At 39.5% G+C, this 21,164-nt stretch overlaps 1 protein-coding gene across 4 annotated transcripts in view; it reads left to right on the top strand.

Annotated features, from left to right (window-relative positions):
• The window catches only part of arhgap15 (Rho GTPase activating protein 15), an 806,049-nt gene that overhangs the window by 524,969 nt on the left and 259,916 nt on the right, over positions 1-21,164 (top strand). For all 4 annotated transcript variants that reach the window (XM_068034997.1, XM_068035000.1, XM_068034998.1 and 1 more), the window contains one exon: positions 16,004-16,102. In XM_068034997.1, the coding sequence (XP_067891098.1) occupies positions 16,004-16,102 (99 nt within the window). The remainder of the gene's footprint in view (positions 1-16,003; positions 16,103-21,164) is intronic.

The following is a 21,164-nucleotide window of genomic DNA, read 5'->3' as shown; positions in this document are numbered from 1 at the left end:
GACTTGTGATCAATGTCACAGGACTTCATGTCGCGTTTGCAGACATCTTTAAAGCGGAGACATGGACGGCCGGTGGGTCTGATACCAGTGACGAGCTCGCTGAACCAAATCACACATGGAATATTGATTCAAAAATATTAACAGAAGATACAGATATCTATAATCTAATGACAAGACTGAACTTTATGCCTTACTCAAAAACAATTGCTGGTGTAGGAAACTATAGGCAGTTATATCATTTGGGATATCGGTACTAACTAGAACAATTACACTTGAGTCAATGTTTTTTGAGGGCACACAATAAGCTTCTTGGATAACACCCTTAAGTTATGATATCAAATTGCTATCACCATCCCCAGCACCAGAGACAGGCTGTTAATTGTCTTAGCATTAGATAATTCAAAATGATCTCTCAAGGCAAGCTACATTTATTTATCACAGCTCAAATTAATCTAACATGAAAATTTCACAAAACAAGCATTATGCTATGTAGAATGGTAACAACAATGCCTATAATCCAATAATAATTTTCATTTCCATAGAATGCAGTAAGGTGCTTCAAAAAACTTTACATTATAGAGGAAATAAACAATTGACATTCAGCAGGAGGGGAAAAGGGAATCATGGAGAGGGATTGGATGGGAGTAGAGGGGGCAAAAGTGGTAGAAAAGTAGGATTTTCAAGAAGTTTTTGAAAGCAGTGAGTGAGATTTTATATCATATACTTACTGATTCTCAGTATCTTGGCTTTCCATTATTCTGTATCAGAGCTGTGAAGTCCAATCACTCACAATCATTTTCAAAACACCTTTTTAAAAATGGCAATAATGCATATACCCAGAATCAAGTACGAGCAATGAATTCAAGGCAGAGTTCGACTACTGAGAGCCTTTACTTCCTTCCCATTGTGATTGCTGGTTAATGCATTTGCTTTAAGTTCAAAGTGTCAGCTTGGCTCAGTTGGTACCATTTTTCTCTCTGTCTCAGAAAATTGTGCATTCAAGCTTCACTCCAGCACTTAAGCACATAATCTAGGCTGACATCTCTGTGTAGTTATTGAATGGGTGCTGCATTGCTGGAAGTACTGTCTTTTAGCTGAGATGTTAATGTGAAGCCTTGTATGCCCATTGAGGTCGATGTAAAAAATCCTGTGCTACTATTTGAAGAAGAGCCAAGAGTTCTTCTAACGTCCTAGCTAACATTCCTCCCTTAACATCACCAAAAACAAATTAACTGGTCATTTATCTCATTTGTTGTTTATAGGACCTTGTGGTTCAAATTTATTGCTGCAATGATTGAGCTTTTAAATAAGTTAATTTGTTATTAGGTTCTTTGAGACATCCTGAAGTTATGATAAGGTGCTAAATAAATGTAAGTGCTACTATTTTAGCACAGGCATTAAGTTGTAAACTGCTTGAAAATACTGAAAAAGAGGTAGAAAGTTACCACAAATGTGTTAGCCAGTCTACTAAAAATAGAGCATTCGAAAATAAAAGCCCCAAGTGTGTTTATTAACATTCATCTTCACCTCATTTCAAAATGTTTGAGATATTGTTATATATGTATATATTGTTATACTATCTGTAATGTGTTAGGAACTAATTGTTATGTGTAAGTGTTCCAGTGGGGCCTCATTCACGGCTGTACTAGGGAGTCATGTTATATGTAACACAAAGACCATCTTGAACCAGGTTCCACAGCACACAGCATCGTGCTGAAATAAACAAGACTTTTCCAAGTTTTAAAGTGTGATTCTTTCCAACATCTGGGAACCAGAAACAACATAAGGACGAAACAGATATTTACCCCTTTGCTTTTACATTCTCACACTTCCTCAGTCAATATTTCCCAGTCAAGTAATGCTTATGAGCAAGAACTCATGGAAAGTTAAACAGCTTAGCTGTAGAATCAGTGTTGTCATTTTACCCAGATTGCACTCCAGAAAAAGAAAAGTAAATGAAGTTTGCCCACAGTGGCATAAAAATGAAATGAGTTTGATTTCTCCATAACATAGAAGCACATTGTTCAGAACACTTACTAAAGGATTGTGTTTATGAATATGCTATTGATTTTTTAAAAGGTGGGGGATTTTATTTAAAACCTATTTACTTGAAAGCTATCGTAAACATATAGTTCAAAATGGTAAGTCAAGAGACATCAGAAAAGAATAGACAGATCATTTTCACAGACTTTTCCTTTCATTTTCAGATCATTAAATCAGTAGATGAAATGTGCAGTGATGATTAATTTTAGCTAATCAAGGTCATTTTAAGGTATCAGCTTCACATCCTGCCAAAATAACCATGGCTTGCTAAAATGTACCATAACCATTATAGTATGCTATACCATTATCACATTTATTATTGCTCAATTAGAGTGGTCCTTAAAATTCCATAAAAGATAGAACTTCCTTACTTAACATATTTATTATGATCCTGATTCACATTCAACAGAGCATCATGTTCATCTCCCACTCATTCTAATCCTGATTCAACTCAAATACTGCTTAATGGAGTTTCTCTTTAATTTTGTTCATAGAATGGGAAATTTTCATTAAAACAGAATGTTCTGAGCATCAGTAACCAAATATTATATTATGTCTTAATGTAATTTCTAATTTTCTGTGGGTATAAAGTAAATGCAGTGAATAGGAAAAGAGCTGCCATGATATTGGGATTGATCGTTTCAAGATTATTGCTGACAAAATCATTTTCCTTTTAAAGATACATTACGTGGCATTAGGGGAATTTATTGTGACGGTGATACTGTTGTGCAGTAGTTTTGACCAGTATTTCAAAAGTGAAAAAAAAATTAGTAATGGTTCATGGTTCCTGAAATGGTGGCGATCTGACCACTTGAGTGAACCTATTGTGTTAGAGCATTGGTATGCGGCTGGCCCTGTTATTTTATACAACAATAATAAGGTGAAATGTCATTGCTTAGCACAACATTCTACAGAATTTTACTTAATTTGGGGATTAAAGGCCACAGAGATTTCTTTCAAAAACAAAATTATACAAATGCTCAAGACTATATGAATAAAATCACATAGAAACAAATGAATAGGAGTAAGCCATTCAGCCCCTTCAAACCTGAATAAAATCACTGGGAGCTTTATCTCACACTACCTTGAGAAACTAGATTTATTTAAGGACAAGTGAACAGGGGTCTAAATTTCTGCCTTTGATAGCCCTAGCTAAAAAGCAGCTGTGAATAAAAAGTGGCAAATGGAGGAATTCATCAGTTTTTAAGCATTGCTCTGATTCCTGCTCCCACTAAATGGATAAATTATTACAGCAAAAATGTCTGAAAGAGTCAAATTATGCTAAAAAAAGTTCAAGACTAATGAACTTATACAGCTCTCTGCAGCTGCTCAGCAAAACTGAAAAGTGACAATCTAGCTCCAGCTTTAGCTCCAGCTCCGTAAGTAAGTGGAATAGACTGGTGAATTTTTAAGTATCACCAGCAGTCATGGAACTGAATAGTTAGCTTTTGTGGGTTGCAGTGGGGCGGGGGTGGTGAGGGAGGGTGGTTTCTTGTTGGCATAAGTGTAGCTGTAAGGGTTGTGCAAGAACACAAAAGGCATAGGAGCTACTCATTGTCGGGGGGGGGGGGGGGGCGGGGTTGGCGGGGGGAAACTCCTTCAGCTGGTAAATGTATAATTATAATACATTTATAAAATTGGCCTTTTGAGCTTCTAGCCATTAATTTATCAGGGTAGAATCTAAAGATTTAGGACTTGAAATGTTAGGAAACACATTTCATTGGCAGAAATATGACAATGTGGAAATCCCAGCTGCCTATATGTTGCTGCAAGCTGGGCGAGCTTTATAATCAACATGCAAGAGGAGTTATTTTTGATTTTTTTTTAAAAAGCAATGTTGTTTAATATTTAGCTTGGTGTAAGGTTTTGGCATGGTAGATAGAAGAATTAAATAGAATCATCAAAGTATGGGCCAGCTGAGGTTGTTACATTTTGCTACAATAATCTATCTGTAATACAATTGTCCAAGGGAGGGAGCCAAATCATTCAATTCAAATATAAACATTCAGTGTGACTTGCTCAAATGTATATTTGATGGACAGCTTGTTTTAAATTTAAGTTATTTTTAACTGCTATTTTGAGGTGTCTATCAGTGGAACCATTATATAGTACAGTAATTAGAGCATCATTTTAACTCAAGAATTGTAAACTTTTTATTATATTTTATTATTGATACAATTTTCCTGTTCTAATACTATTTAATACAGTTATTTGGCAGTTAAAACCTAAAATAAGATAGTGTGAGTGTTACTTTGCTACATTGAAAATGAAGAGAATCCTGTGGAGGTATAAAACAGAACCAACAAATAGTGGTACCTAAAGTGATTCTCTATTTGATATTCCTGGTGCACTGTTATTTCACCGAGGTATCAGGGCAAGTGGAAACATTTGTGGGGACCTTGAGAGCTAGCTGTCCCCTACAGTACTAATTTAAAGCACAGAAGTCAAAAATACCTAGAGTAAATTGGTAGAAAGAACTCAAAAAAATAACAGTGTGGTGGAAGAGGCAGTATTTATTTGCCAGCTAATATCTCAGATCATAATGGGTGCACATCTCCCATATGTTGTCTATACAAATGCCATGCTGCTCCACTGTTGTATACATGTGACACTTGCTGCTATTAGCTTTTAAAGCATGTATTGTAAGCATGCACAAGACTTTTCATTTCTTCAGTTTTTGTTTCCCTCACTGACGTTTCTTTTTCCTGCTTCATGGAATATGTCCAAATTCACATACTTTTGAAAGTTAAAATCAATTAGTAAAATGTCAGTAAATTCCATACAATGTCATGCTAACAAGAACCTTGGATACAGCAACTAAACACAAACTAAACAAACACCCTTGGCTCATGGCATCTGTGTCAGCAACGAGGTTATAGCAAAATAATTCACATTAACTGTTTGGCATCTCCTCTCAACTTAATTGCTCTCAAACTCTTTCTTTCAAGCAGAAGCAGGTCAAGTATGGGATAAGGAAGAGTTAATTATGTTATAAAAGCAAGCAAGATTGCCCACGTAACTTTTTTTTTCTTTATTTTCTGGACTGAGGTGATGAAGAGTGCACCCTAGTAGAAATGCTAAGAGTTTCATTCTTACTGTTGCCCATCCCTAATTGCCCTTGACAACTGAGTGGCTTGCTACGCCATTTCAGAGGGCAGTTAAAAGTCATTCACCTTGCTGTAGGTCTGGAGTCACATGTAGGCCAGACCAGGTAAGGACAGCAGATTTCTTTGCCTAAAGGACAGTAATGAACCAAATGGGTTTTTACAACAATCGATGATAGTTTCATGGCATCATTACTGAGACTAACTTTCAATTCTGGATTTTTATTAATTGAATTTATGAATTAATTGAATTTAAATTCTACCATCTGCCATGATGGGATTTGAACCCATGTCCCCAGGGCATTAGCCTGGGCCTCTGCATTATTAGTTCAGTGAAATTACCATAGGATGTGCCTACTGGGAATATCCACAGCTGATTCCATCAGAATTTAAGGTCAAGGGGAGGTTACCTATTTTTAATTCCAATAGCAAGTACCTGCACACAATTAGGAGTGCAACTCAGGTACCTGTCCACCAGGGAGGATGTGAAACTCGTTGCTGAATCCTGGGGTTGGGCGGGAGGGTGTTGCTGTTAGGACCAATGTAGGTCTCCACCCTGGAAAGAAAGCTTTTCGGCTCTGCAGCCCCCTTTAAATATTACAAAAATTTATCTCCTCAAATCTTCAGGTGGGTTCCACTTCCACCATTTGGTGTCTCAGTATGCCTGGTACCAAGGATATACTAGGTCTTTCTGAGGCCAGGGATACTGGAACCCCCAGCATGGGGAATCCCTGCTCTAATCCTGTCTCTCCTCCGCTGACTGTAGCCTTGTTTGTGGTAGGTTGAGGCACAACAGTGGTCATTAGGACCTCCCAAATTAGTTTGGGACCTAGATTCTGGCTTAATTTGCGGCTCGAGTTTAGACCTATTGCAAAAGTGTGCCAGAAGAGCCATGGATTTATGGCCCTTGTCGTACAAGGCACAGTGGTCATCAAAAAATGTTTGCTGAACCTTAATTTTTCAAGTTTGCTTTGAAATTCCATTCATTTTCTTCTATAGATTGTGAAAAAATGGAAGCTCCAGTGTGGATTATTTTTTAAATGTCTAAATGTTATCAGCTGCAATTGCCCTTTAACATTATTGGCCATTTACATTGTTCAGAGGTAAAATTCTGTAGCCCTGAGCTATCAGATGTTTGAATTTTTCCAGTCCGTTGTGTATAAGTTAAGTAGATGGCGAAGTGCATCTGGAAGAAGGCTGATCAAGGTTCCCCAGACGTGCATGTTAACACTTTTCAAGCCCATTACACACTGCTCCATTCAGTACTCTTGAGCAGTAAACAATGGTGCCCAGGGAAGATATGAAGGAATAACTCAAAGCAACTAGAAAAACACTGAGACCAGTTGGTTGGACATTGTTGACCTTATATTGATTTGTGACAGCAATCTGCTTTCTTCAAATCCAGATTCTTTAACAACATGATGGATGTTATTTACTACTCAGTTTTTAGGTATAGTCATTACGCAGTGTCCATGAACTTCCCACAAATGCTAGAAATAAGATTGATTTACCGACTATTTTAATTTGCTCAAGGAGGCTGATAAACACATTGCCATTTATATAAGTTCTTCTTACCCATCCTTCTAATTAATAGAATTAATGCCATGCAGATTATATATAGAAGGATACTTCAGATATAAATTAAATGACAAATTTCAGTCAGGCATTATCTATAAATAAATGCTGGGTTTTCAACAGAAACTTAATAATTGACCCTTTGAGTTCATTTTAAGCAATGATATATTTTTGACACCACGTTCAATAAAATAATTGTATTTGAAAATGCAAGATAATATTTTTGGAGAGCTTTGTCATATCTTTCAAGAAACATAACTTATAAAGAATCCTTTCCTATTAGTGTGAATTCAATAGAATTGAAATGGCTGTAGATTTAGCAAATCAGCAAATAATGTGGCATCTCGTTCTTTGTAAAGAGAAAACTATTTTTGGAGTTTGCCAGTAGATTGTTTCAGAATTCAGTCATAGCATTTTATTTTCACTGATTTGCCATAAACACTAAGATGTCCCATAGAAACTAAATTCAATGATATTGGTGTTGTACTGTCAGCCATATCCTTATTGATAGTCCATTTAAGATCACGTTACAGTATGTAAATAGAGAAATTACTAGCATCTCCTTACAGTTAAACCAGGAGGTAATCTGGAAAAAAACCAACTGGATAACAGTATTAAACAAATTAAGCGCCTGAAAGTATATTCACTGAATTGTTGGAATAACAGCCCTGAATTTGTGGTTGTAATGAAGATGAAACTGTCTGCATATGTCGCCATTACTCTGCGAAACTGACAGCAACTTCTGGCGTTCACACATGTTCAATTAAAAGACTAAATCCAAACATTGATGTCAGTGATTGCCCATTCCACCACAGGATGCACTGATGAAGTCCTCACAGATGGAAATCATCTAGAAATCACTGAATTGATGTGAACTTCTACTTTTTATGCTATTATTCTTGCTGTAAAAACCCTAGAAAAAATTATGCCTTATTGAATAAGGTGCAACTAGATTTTTAATGGTGTACTGAGTCATATTTACTGCTGAACAACCTCTCTGGCCCTGAAAAAATATTTGTGAAATTTCAAATTTCTCCATTATGATAAAAAAAATTCTATAGATTTTTAATACAATGAATTGTTTTAAAGTTTGTGACATTTCAGTTACCTTCTATAAATGCTGGAAGATGGGATTAGGCTGGGTGGCTCATTTTTCATCCAGCGCAGACACAATGGACCAAGTGGCCTCTTTCAGTGCCGTGAACCTTCTATGATTCTTAATCCTTTGTGTGCATGCCATGTTTTATTAGTGCTCTGTAAAATTATAAAAAGTGATTGGTAAAGCCTGATTTGTTGTCTGTGAGAATCTTCGATGCGATTGGTTACTTAGCCTGCTTGATGGCTTCACATTTGCTGGGCACCGGAGATCCCCTATAGCTGGATCCACAATAAAATGAAAGACAGGAAAGACGAAAACCATGCCACAGAGCTCATTAGATCTTTGTGGGCAGCCTTTTGAGGTCAGCAGCAACTGCCTTCATTTCACTACTGACTGCAAAATCTAGGACAGCAATATTATGACCAAGTGGATGGCTTGAAAGCTATTAAGGGGTTTGGTAGGGTAAATGTAGAGAAGATGTTTACACTTGTGGGGGAATCCAAAACTAGTGGTCATAAATATAAGATAGTCATCAATAAATCCAAAAAGGAACTCAGGAGAAACTTACATAACCAGAGAGTGGTTAGAATATGGAACTCACTAGCACAGGAGTGGTTGAGGAGAATTGTATAGATGCATTTAGGCGGAAGCAAGATAAGTACATGAGGGAGAAAGGAATCGAAGGGTATGCTGTTAGGGTTAGATGCGGCAGGTTGGGAAAAGGCTTGTGTGGAGCAGAGACACTGGCATAGACCAGTTGGACCGAATGACCTGCTTCTGTGCTGTAAATTCTGTGTAATAAATAACACTATTTAATCATTTAAGCCACAACACAGATATATCTTCAAAAGTGACACAGCCGAAGTGATTTTTAACTTCTATCCCAAAACATTGGTGGAGTGGGTGCTCCGCCTGGCCAAAGCTCTTCCCAAACATTCTCAGATGCGGCGCTCATTGTCTTAATTCAAACATGTTGCTGAGGGCTCATTGAACACCAACAGGCAGCTCTCCACACTGGGGGCAGGAAATCTGGTGGCTCGATAGGTGAAGAGGACAGCTGTAAAAGGAAGGGGAAGATATAATGGGGTGGGGGGCCAAGGTACCCTCAATTTTCTACTGCCAGTGCCTGTTTTTCTGGAGACAAAGAGTTGGACAGCAGTGAAAATCACCCCCAGACTCAATGAAAACAATTTGCATTTGTATGCTCCTGCTCATATACAGGGAGGCTAAATAAAGGTTTGCCCAGTGTTTCATTCCATTGTCTATTTTAATTGGAATCTATTTGAAGTCCATTATATCTATTGATTGTAAATGCTTGTAATAGAGTACTCAGTAGCCATAATCAAATTTCAAACAATTACTCATGCAATAAACAATGCTTTCTAATTCTATTTATGCCCTGCTTTCATGCATTTTTTCTTCCCTGACATGAAATTGTGGTTTTCTATTGCACGGCTATCCGGTTTCTTTGGTCACACTGGGTAATGTCACTAATGCACTCTCAGTGGCTTTGATTGTGCCAAATATAATCCTATTGAAATGTACCCTGTTGTTTTCTAAGAGAATTGCAAGAAGTGGTGACAATGGGCCAGAATTTGCTGTCAAAATAATGGTGAAGCACTTGTCATTATTTATGTGCAAATGGTACAGTGAGGGGCAGATATGAGGTTAAATGTGAATATCCAAAAATAGCTGCTGTAGTTGGGCTGCTCTGCCATTAGCCTTGCAGAAACTGCATCTCTCTAAACATTCTTCAAAATACATTGAATGGTGTGACATTAGTGTATTTGTATGGTAGATACACAGTAAACTTACCACAGGAAGTTAAGTCTTGTCATTTCAAGAGCAAATACCCTTTTAAATATGTAATTAATGTTAATTGCTGTCAATCAACCTCTGCGACACTGAAAATTAACTATTACAAGTATGGAGTCTCATTTCGTCAGGTATTAATTGTTGATAGAGAATTTATGGTATTTTAAAAAATTTTCTTTTTTTCTCTCTCAATCCAATCCTTCTTTCATAAAAATATAAGAAATAGGAGCAAGAATAGACCATACAGCCCCACGAGCCTACTCTGCCATTCAATACGATCATGGCTGATTTTTTGTGTCAACTCCACTTTCCCTCCCACTCCCCATATCCCTTGATTCCCTGTGAGACCAAAAATCTACCTATCTCAGCCTTGAATATACACAATGATAGAGCATCAAAAACCTTCTGGAGTAGAAAATTCCAAAGATTCACAACCCTCTGAGTGAAGAATTTTCTCCTCATCTCAGTCCTAAATAGTCCTAAAAAAGTTCACCCCTTATCCTGAGACTGTACTGGGGGACACAACCTCCCTGTGTCCACCCTGTCAAACCCTTTAAGAATCTTGTGTGGTTCAATGAGATAATTTTACATTCTTCTAAACTCCAGAGAATATAGGCCCAATTTCCACTACTTCTCATCATAGGCCAACCCTGTTATCCCAGGAACCAATCTAATGAACCTCTGCTGTACCGCCTCCAAGGCAAGTATATCCTTCCTTAGATCTGAAGACCAAAGTTGCACACAGTACTCCAGATGTGGTCTTACCAAAGCCCTATACAATTGTAGCAAGACATCCTTATTCTTGTACTCCAATCCCGTTGCAATAAAGGCCAACATGCCATTTGCTTTCCTAATTGCTTGTTGAACCTGCATGATACTGAATAGATACATTCCAACAAGAAAGAAAAAGCATATAATTGCGCAAAGATGGGTGGCAAGTCAGAAGATTGGATTAAATATAAAAAATAGCAAAGAATGACTAAAAGATTAATAAGGAGGGAAAAAAATAGAGTAGGAGAGAAAGCTAACTAAAAATATAAAAACAGATTGTAAGAGTTTCTATTTAAAAAAGAAAATAGTTAACAAAGTGAGTGTTGGTTCGATAGAAAGTGAGTCTGGGGAATTAATAGTGGAAAATAAGGAGATGGCAGATGAATTGAATAGATATTTTGGAGCGACAACAGAAAATGCCAGAAATACTCAGCAGGTCTGGCAGCATCTGTATAAAGAGTGTAGGTCTGTGACCCTTCATCAGAACTGGCAAAAGTTAGAAATGTAACCATCTCTGAGCAAGTGAAAGGGGGGAGGGGGGAGGAAGAACAGGAATGAAGGTCTGTGATAGGATGGAGGAGGAAGAGATTAAATGACAGATGTCCTGGAACCGAATGCAAATGGAGCGCTAAATAGAATAAATCAATATGTTACAACCGACCGCTCCAGTCAAAGCCCCCAATCAAAATATACGATTCTGATTGTGGTGGGAGAAACACACTGATAATTCAATTCTGTCGCTCCACAGATCACCTAACAGATCATTTAAAACTTTCCAAATTAAAGAAAGACCCAGCCAAATTGTACCATCTATGAACCCCTGAATGAGGCTAACCAAGCCAGGTGTCTTTAAATCAACAAATTAACTCTTTTATTGGAAGAACTAAATTCTTAAACACTATGAAGATATAAACAACATTTAAAATAGAAAAATTAGAGTCCTTGCAAATTTACAGTCCAATGTTGCTTGAAGTCCTCACAGAATGTTGCTTGAACAAACTGTCTTCAACTAAAAAGCCAGTTCAAAATTGAATTGTAACAAATGTATCACTTAATTCTCACTCCCAGTGGCTGTATCTGTGGTAACGAGAATGCACCCTTTGAATCGCAGTCTCCAAATGGCTGTTTCTAAGACAACGAAAATGCACCTTCCTGTAACTCCTGAGGCTTACTGGCTCTTAAAGCAATACTGATCCTTTGCAAGCCTTAAAGTCTTAAGTGAAAGACAAAGCATGAGTCCAGAGAGTGTGAATGGCAGAATAATCTGGCCTTTTACTGGCTCTTGATCTTTTCATTGAAAACTGTCGGCATGACATCAGCCACTTTAATTTCTCTGCCCACCTAAACTGTCTCCCTCTGAACATGCTGCACTCGGTTCTCTCAGGTCTAACCCTAACATTCTGATCAAACCTGCTGACAAGGGTGGTGCTGTTGTTGACTGGCATACTGACCTACCTTGCATAGACTGAATAGCAACTCTCAGACCCTTCTTTCTACCTCCCTCTGGACTATGACCCCACCACCACACATGTTTTTGCTTTCGTACAGAGCTGTTCATTCTTCTGCCATTAGCACTCTCTCTGGACTCGTGTTTTGCCGTTCACTATAACTATTTAGCACTCCATTTGCATTCTGTTCCATGACATCTGTCTTTTAATTTTTCCCCCCTCCGTCCTGGACCTCCCTTCTTGTTCCTCTTCCCCCATCACCCCTTTCACTTGCTCAAAGACTGTTACATTTCTAACTTTTGCCAGTTCTGATGAAGGGTCATAGACCTGAAACGTTAACTATGCTTCTCTCTACACAGATGCTGCCAGACTTGCTGAGTATTTCCGGCACTTTCTGTTCTCATTTCAGAGTTCCAGCATCTGCAGTATTTTGCTCTTATTTTAGGTATTTTGCACCAGTCTTCAGCATAGAGGATACAAGTAACATCCCAGAAATAGCTATAAATCAGGAAATGGAAGGGAGGGAGGAACTCAAGAAAATGACAATCACCAGGAAAGTGGTACTGAGCAAATTGTTGGAGCTGTGGGCTGACAAGTCCCCGTGTCCTGATGGACTTCATACTAGGGATGGAAAAGAAGTGGCTACTGAGATTGCTGAAGTGTTGGTTTTGATTTTCCAAAATTCCCTAGATTCGGGGAAGGTTCTATTAGATTGGAAAATAGCCAATGTTTATTCAAAAAGGGAGGGAGACAGAAAGTAGGAAACTACAGGCCGGTTAGCTTAACTTCTGTCATAGGGAAAATGTTAGAAGCTATTATTAAAGACGTTATAGCAGGGCACTGAGAAAAATTCAAGGTAATCAGGCAGAGTCAACATGGTTTTGTGAAAGGGAAATTATGTTTAACCAATTTATTGGAGTCCTTTGAAGAAGTAACCTGCTGTGGATAAAGGGGAACCAATGGATATACTGTACTTAGATTTCCAGAAGGTATTTGATAAGGTGCCACAACAAAGGTTACTGCGGAAAGTAAAAGCTCATGGTGTAGGGGGAAACATATTGGCATGGATAGAAGATTGGCTAGCTAACAGGAAACAGAGTAGACATAAATGGGTTATTTTCTGGTTGGCAAGATGTAACGAGTAGTGTGCCACAGGGATCAGTGCTGGGGCTTCAACTTTTTACAATTCAAATAAATGACTTAGATGAAGGTATGGTTGCTAAATTTGCTGATGAAATAAAGATAGGGAGGAAAGTAACTTGTGAAGAGGACATAAGGAGTCTACAAAGGGATATAGATAGGTTAAGTGAGTGGGCAAAGATCAGGCAAATAGAGTATAATGTGGGAAAATGTGAAATTGTCCACTTCGGCAGGATGAATAAAAAAGAAGCATATTATCTAAATGGTGCGAGATTGCAGAGCTCTGAGATGCCGAGGGATCTGGGTGTCCGTGTGCATGAATCACAGGGCGCTAGTATGCAGGTACAGCAAGTAATTAGGAAAGCTAATAGAATGTTATTATTTATTGCAAGGGGAATTTAATACAAAAGTGGGGAGGTTATGCTACAGTTATACAGGACATTGATGAGACCACATCTGGAGTACTGTGTACAATGTTGTTCCCCTTATTTAAGGAAGGGTCTGATTGCATTGGAAGCAGTTCAGAGAAGGTTTACTGGACTAATACATGGAATGGGTGGGTTTTCTTGTGAGGAAAGGCTGCTCAGGCTAGGCTTGTATCCGTTGAAATTTAGAAGAATAAGAGGGGACTTGATTGAAACATATAAGATCCTAAGGGGTCTTGACAGGGTGGATGTGGAAAGGATGTTTCCTCTTGTGGGAGAATCTAGAACGAGGGGGTCACTGTTTAAAAATAAGGGGTCGCCCATTTAAGACAGAGGTGAGGAATAAGTTTTTCTCTCAGTGGGTCGTGAGTCTTTGGAACTCTCTTCCTCAAAAGGTGGTGGAAGCAGAGTCTTTGAATATTTTTAAGGCAGAGATAGATAGATTCTTGATAGGCAAGGGGGTGAAAGGTTATTGAGGGTAGGTGGGAATGTGGAGTTGAGGTTACAATCAGATCAGTCATGATCTTGTTGAATAGCGGAGCAGGTTCAAGGGGTCGAATGGCCTATTCCTGCTCCTAATTTGTATGTTCGTATGCTAACCTTCTGTGTTCCTTGTATGAGTCCACCCAAGTCTCTCTGTATATTAACATTTAAAAGTTTCATGCCTTTTAAAAAAACATTCTGTTTTTCTACTCTTACTTCCAAAGTGAATATTCTTACTCTTTCCCACAATATACTCCATCTGTTGCCTTGTTGCCCACTCATTTAACCTGTCTATATCTCTTTGCAGCTTTTTTGTGTCATCTTTACAGCTTACATTTTCACCTAGCTTTGTATCATCAGCCTTCTCCTTATTTCTCTTTACATACCTGCTTTGACATTGAATCGGCCCACTTTAATTTACATTTCCTTCTGAGTCTTTGTGTTGTTAGTTTCACCATCAATCCTTCAATCTGATTGGTGAAGGAGGTACTCTGTTGGTTATCCTGTTCACTCAGGTCGAAGAGTGCCCTGCTTCCCTCATTGCATCGTTATCAGCTTGCACTTTCAGTGATTCGCCACGCAAAAAAGTTAGAAAACATGCAAAGGCAAGTCTAACTAACAGCAGACATCATTAGGTGTTGGCAAATAATGGCCCAATATTGATTAAGCTGCTGACAAGTTGACAAGTAAGTTGGTAGGAATATTTAACTTCTACATCACTGATCATACAATTGATTCCTTGCCAAAGCATTGAATTTTTTTTTAAATCTATGACTTTTGAGCTCGGCGCTAGCCAACATTGCAGTATGTATGCATCAGACTTAAATAAATTTTCTCAGTTTTCATGGGCTGGATTGTAAAGCCCATCCACCATTGGGAATGATGGCGGGGGGCAATGAAGATCAGTGTGGTGGCAGGCCCCGTGCCGATCGTGGCAGCGGCGTCGAGGCTTCGTGGCGGCTGCCCCGCTGCTCTGCAACGGGACCCCCATTTCAATATGTAAACTAATTTACATACTTGATTTAATGAGGGTCCCATCACCTCCTTAAGCACCGCACCGACCTTCATTTGGGCGGCCAACAATGCTGCGCCTTCAAATCCCCATTTGGGGAAACATGGCGCGACACCTGTGTGGAGTGGGAGAGGAGCATTTTTTATCTGTGTGGGAGATGGGGAGCGGGGTTAAAACACTGCGGATTGGTTGGGGTGGTGATGGGAAGGGATAAAGTTCAAAGTTGCTGTACTTTGTGGGGTGGAGGAAGGTCAAATGGTCAATATTCGAATTCCGGGGGGGAAAGGGCACGAGTGTCTGAAAATGCCATGGTGGGGGGGCAGTGGGAAAATGCATTTAAAGTTCATTGAAATCTGTTTTGTCGAAATTCTACTTACCTGTCCCTTTAATTTTTAAATGTCCGTTGAGGGCTCTAAGCCTTCGGCGTCGGACTCTTAAAACGCAGTGCAACTGTGATAAGTCTGCCAGACTTTGATTTTTAGATTCATTAGCTACCCTACTGGATTGAAAGACCCCTATATTTTTTCTGGAATTAGTTTATTAGAATTATCCTTTTAAATTTTCATGCATGAGGATTCAGATTTTGCATATTTCATGTTAAATAATTTGGGTTCATGCAAACACTGAAGGTTTAGTAACAATATATTCTATTTATTATCTAATTTTTTGGAAACACTTTGAACATCCCTCATTATTTACTACCTACTAAATTATGCCTTACTGAGGTGTCCAAGTATTTGTCTGAAACAACATTCATAATCATCGAGGCTGTAATACATGGCAGAGAAGAAAACAAAAACAGATTGAAAGGGATTGCGACTAGTTCAGAAATCATGACATTTTCTTGAATCAGCTATTTTTCAGCTACATTATTGAGTGCTCCAGCAGTCATTATGTTGCCTAACCAAAAATGTTGTTAAAATGTGACATATCCAATAACAAAATCTTTATTGATTCAGGGTCAGGATTGCAACAGAAATGCCAGAGAAAGGGACTAAATAACTTACAGATCAGAGATAGAACCCGCATCCTTTTTAATGCAATTGTCTTTTGATTAACACAAGTTTTGTGTTTGTATTCTATTGTAGATCAAGTATTTGACTGCCACTTGGCTACTCTGTGCAGACGTGAGGGAACCACAGTTCCACGATTTGTGAAGCTTTGCATCGAGGCTGTGGAAAAAAGAGGTAGGTAGTAGTTTAGTAATATGCCTTTGCAACTTTCAATAGAATTACTTACTGATGACACCATCAGATAACATATAAGCCTTCTCTTCTCTTTGGCCTCCTTATCTCGAGAGACAATGGATACGCGCCTGGAGGTGGTCAGTGGTTTGTGAAGCAGCGCCTGGAGTGGCTATAAAGGCCAATTCTAGAGTGACAGGCTCTTCCACAGGTGCTGCAGAGAAATTTGTTTGTCGGGGCTGTTACACAGTTGGCTGTCCCCTTGCGCCTCTGTCTTTTTTCCTGCCAACTACTAAGTCTCTTCGACTCGCCACATTTTAGCCCCGTCTTTATGGCTGCCCGCCAGCTCTGGCAAACGCTGGCAACTGACTCCCATGACTTGTGATCAATGTCACAGGATTTCATGTCGCGTTTGCAGACGTCTTTAAAGCGGAGACATGGATAGCCGGTGGGTCTGATACCAGTGGCGAACTCGCTGCACAATGTGTCTTTGGGGATCCTGTCATCTTCCATGCGGCTCACATGGCCAAGACATCTCAAGCGCCGCTGACTCAGTAGTGTGTACAAGCTGGGGATGTTGGCCGCCTCGAGGACTTCTGTGTTGGAGATACGGTCCTGCCACCTGATGCCAAGTATTCTCCGGAGGCAGCGAAGATGGAATGAATTGAGACGTCGCTCTTGGCTGACATACGTTGTCCAGGCCTCGCTGCCATAGAGCAAGATACTGAGGACACAGGCCTGATACACTCGGACTTTTGTGTTCCGTGTCAGTGCACCATTTTCCCACACTCTCTTGGCCAGTCTGGACATAGCAGTGGAAGCCTTTCCCATGCGCTTGTTGATTTCTGCATCTAGAGACAGGTTACTGGTGATAGTTGAGCCTAGGTAGGTGAACTCTTGAACCACTTCCAGAGCGTGGTCGCCAATATTGATGGATGGAGCATTTCTGACGTCCTGCCCCATGATGTTCGTTTTCTTGAGGCTGATGGTTAGGCCAAATTCATTGCAGGCAGCCGCAAACCTGTCGATGAGACTCTGCAGGCACTCTTCAGTGTGAGATGTTAAAGCAGCATCGTCAGCAAAGAGGAGTTCCCTGATAAGGACTTTCCATACTTTGGACTTCGCTCTTAGACGGGCAAGGTTGAACAATCAAATCGGAACTCAGTGATGCCATTGATTCTCTAGCCAGCGGAAAAGCCCCCGGGAAGGACAGCATTACCCCTGAAATAATCAAGAGTGCCAAGCCTGCTATACTCTCAGCACTACATGAACTGCTATGCCTGTGCTGGGACGAGGGAGCAGTACCCCAGGACATGCGCGATGCCAATATCATCACCCTCTATAAAAACAAAGGTGACCGCGGTGACTGCAACAACTACCGTGGAATCTCCCTGCTCAGCATAGTGGGGAAAGTCTTTGCTCGAGTCACTCTGAACAGGCTCCAGAAGCTGGCCGAGCGCGTCTACCCTGAGGCACAGTGTGGCTTTCGTGCAGAGAGATCGACCGTTGACATGCTGTTCTCCCTTCGTCAGATACAGGAGAAATGCCATGAACAACAGATGCCCCTCTACATTGCTTTCATTGATCTCATCAAAGCCTTTGACCTCGTCAGCAGACGTGGTCTCTTCAGACTACTAGAAAAGATTGGATGCCCACCACAGCTACTAAGTATCATCACCTCATTCCATGACAATATGAAAGGCACAATTCAACATGGTGGCTCCTCATCAGAGCCCTTTCCTATCCTGAGTGGTGTGAAACAGGGCTGTGTTCTCGCACCCACACTTTTTGGGATTTTCTTCTCCCTGCTGCTTTCACATGCGTTCAAGTCCTCTGAAGAAGGAATTTTCCTCCACACAAGATTTATAAGCCTTACCTTAGTGTAAAGTGTTCCTGAGATGACTGAATAGTTGACAGGAATACAATTACAAAATTTCATTTAGTTACAATTTACTCTGATATCACTCAAATGTATTTTCACTCTACCAGGATTAAAAATGTTTTCCAAAAAATGTGAGGGGAAGGGTGCTGGCAATGATATGATGACAGTTTATATCAAGTATAAACATTTGTCCACTATAAACACAGAACAGACACCATCCAAATGTTAGACAAGTACTTTAGCTCACTATTCCCATTGCACTGCGGGATGCAGTGGTAGGGGGATGGTAGGGGTTGGAGTGGGGATTTATTTTCTGGCACTGTCTATCTGCTGGTCTGCCTGTGAACTCTAACTTGTCAATAACAATAACTTTAAAAGTTTCATTAGGTTTTAACTAAACCCCTTTAGTAACTTATCCTTAGTTCAGTCTGGCAACTGTACATTATCACAGTCAGTTTATGTCAGTCAGGGATACTGTGAATGCAATAGCTTGGAGGTGGTACTCAGAACTGCCTCTAAGTCAGTTCATGTGGAGGAGTAATAGGTTACTTACCCAGCATGTGTACTAGTAGATTTCTAAGGTGAATCACAGATTCACACTATCCTATATACACAGCAAGAGCAGAATGTGAGAGTTTTATTCTCATTTACTTTCTCATTTGCAATTTAAGTAAATCACTACTAAATGTTTATAGTAAACATCAGGCATTAGATTTTTGCATGAATCACCCTGCACAAAAAACTGTGCTGAGTGTATCTGCATGGAAGTATCAGTAGCTTTAGTATCATCTGCTCAGTCTATAAATATTATAGTCCATAGGTAGGTCACAAGACTACTAAAGTTGTACCTTGAGGTAACCTTACGTTTGAGAGGTAAGGCTAAATTATTTTCTTCTATTTATTGAGGCCTTAAAAGATAAAGGGGCAGAAATTCCTTTAGGTCCATTTTCGGGCCTGAAATAGGCACCGCACACACAGTACGTGTCCCAGCCAGGAATAAAACGCAGATGCCAACCGGGAGGCTCATGGACCACCCAAGGCCCAATTACAACAATAAAAAAACCGTCCATAATGAAGTATTAATTGACACCAAACTGGCTGCTTCACTTAGGTCACAACAATATCTATATGGGCAAAGAAAATGTCACATTTATGGAACATAGGATGCTCTACTTAGATGTTCTTGGGTTCTGTTTCTAACTTCTGCCATATGTGATCTGAGAGCACTCAGGGCTGATGCTGAGTATAAAATAAAAATTCTGGCTAACGCCACTCACTTTGTCAAAATCCGTTTGGCTGATTTGGTAGCACTCTTGAGTCAGAAATTTATTGGTGCAATCCCGTGCTAGGATTTAAGTGCGTATTCCAGGCTGACACAAAGACTGATTTAAAATTTGCCACCAGCCCCCTTCTCACCATTCAGCGGGAATGGTGAAAGCAGGGGAAAAGACGGCGGGGTTGGGGGGGTTTGGTGGTGTGGAGCTATAGCCGGTGAGCTAAGTTGGCCACAATCCTAGATGCTCTTGAGGACGGGGGAGGAGACTAATTTAATTCAATTCAAGGTCCTATGCTCCAGAATTAAACATGAACTATCGTCATTAACAGATAACAATAACTTGCATTTTTATAGCCCCTCAACATAGAAAACTTCCCACAGTGCTTTGCAAAAGGGGGATGGGAGGGCGGGGGGTAAGATAAATAAGAACAATGGAATGGACAGCAATCCATCATGCAAAAGTTGGGAGAGGTGACTACAAACTTGGTCAAAAAGATGGATTTTGAGATAGCTTTTAAAGGTAGAGAGGAGATGGTTTAGGAAGAAATTCCAAAGAGTAGAACCAAAGCAGCTAAGAGTCTAAAATAGCTTGGTTGATTGTTCCACTTTTCAAAACCCAAACAGAGTCTAAATAAATCTTAGAATTAAATATTATTGCGCATTATCAGATATGTTCACCGGGACTATGCTACTGGAATGTGGCCACAGCCAACAGGAATATAGCCTGTAAAATCAAGCACAGAGGTTAATGAGCTCAATTCATAGCACTCCTCATTTTTAGATGATAGATTTTAATCACCAGAATCAAGGACACCATGAGTCAGAGGTACTGACCTCTGTACTCTTTTCACGAGTCTCTGGTACTGTTCAGTGAACCATTGTGCTGAGGGCTTAATCTCTCTGAATTTATCCTTTAATGTGTTATCTAATGCATTTACCAACTTTTGTAAGCAATACTTTCTGTCAGACAGTGAGGTCCTTTGTGATCTAGTGTTTGTGCCTCTCATTCAAATAAATAAATATATCAATAAGGACTGGCCCATTTCAATAAGTTCATTTTTTTTATTCGCTTTAGGTCACCATCATCTATGGGATCTTTTCACAAATGTGACTACTGGGAATTATCTGTATTTCTGGCTTTCAAAAACTCAGTGGGGAATTTATCAAAACACTTTTGGGTCAGAATTCAAAAGGCTGATCTCTGTGTGGGATTACGAATGCTTCATTTTCAGTTCCCCTGCACTGGCTTCATGGAATTATAATGAGAATGTCACAGGAGCCTGGTATTCCCACCATGATTGAGAAAGTTGGAAATGATTCACAAGTTATGAATGCAGTTCCTTCGTGCATCTGAAAAATATAGACGTTCTTCGTCATCATCTGGTGACTGAAAAATGCCCATTGCACCAATGGCGTATAGAGGTCATTTGTTTTTAACTGTTTTTAAGAAGAAAAGGTCTGTTATTTGGATGGTGCCATTTTCTGCAGCAGATTTGTTAAAGTGCTCCAATAAACATAAGCATTTTGATGGAATAAGTTTTGAAAGTCAGGACATAAATTATTCCATTAGCATAAAACCATTACAAGAACCTTAAAGGCCCAATGCTTTAATGCTTTTGAAACCATGAAGTAAGGTACCGAAGTCATCTTGGTAGGCTTGGGGGAAAAAACTGAAGAGATGTTTCTGCCCCTTCACAGTTTTAGAAATGAGATAAGTTAAATGTTTGATTATTTTTAACAGCCACCAAAAAATTAAGAAAGCATTTACAGTTGGGAGTCATGTAAGACATCTTTCCTTAAGCTCTGGCATTAATTTAACCCATTCTAGATTCATGAAGAATTCAACAATTTAGAAAAATTTATATAAAACAAGAAATACTTGCAGGGCCTCTTACCTATGCTGTCAT

Source organism: Heterodontus francisci, chromosome 7 (assembly GCF_036365525.1).
Source record: "Heterodontus francisci isolate sHetFra1 chromosome 7, sHetFra1.hap1, whole genome shotgun sequence".
In the NCBI taxonomy this organism is placed as follows: domain Eukaryota; kingdom Metazoa; phylum Chordata; class Chondrichthyes; order Heterodontiformes; family Heterodontidae; genus Heterodontus; species Heterodontus francisci.
This window is presented reverse-complemented; position numbering and strand designations above follow the sequence as displayed.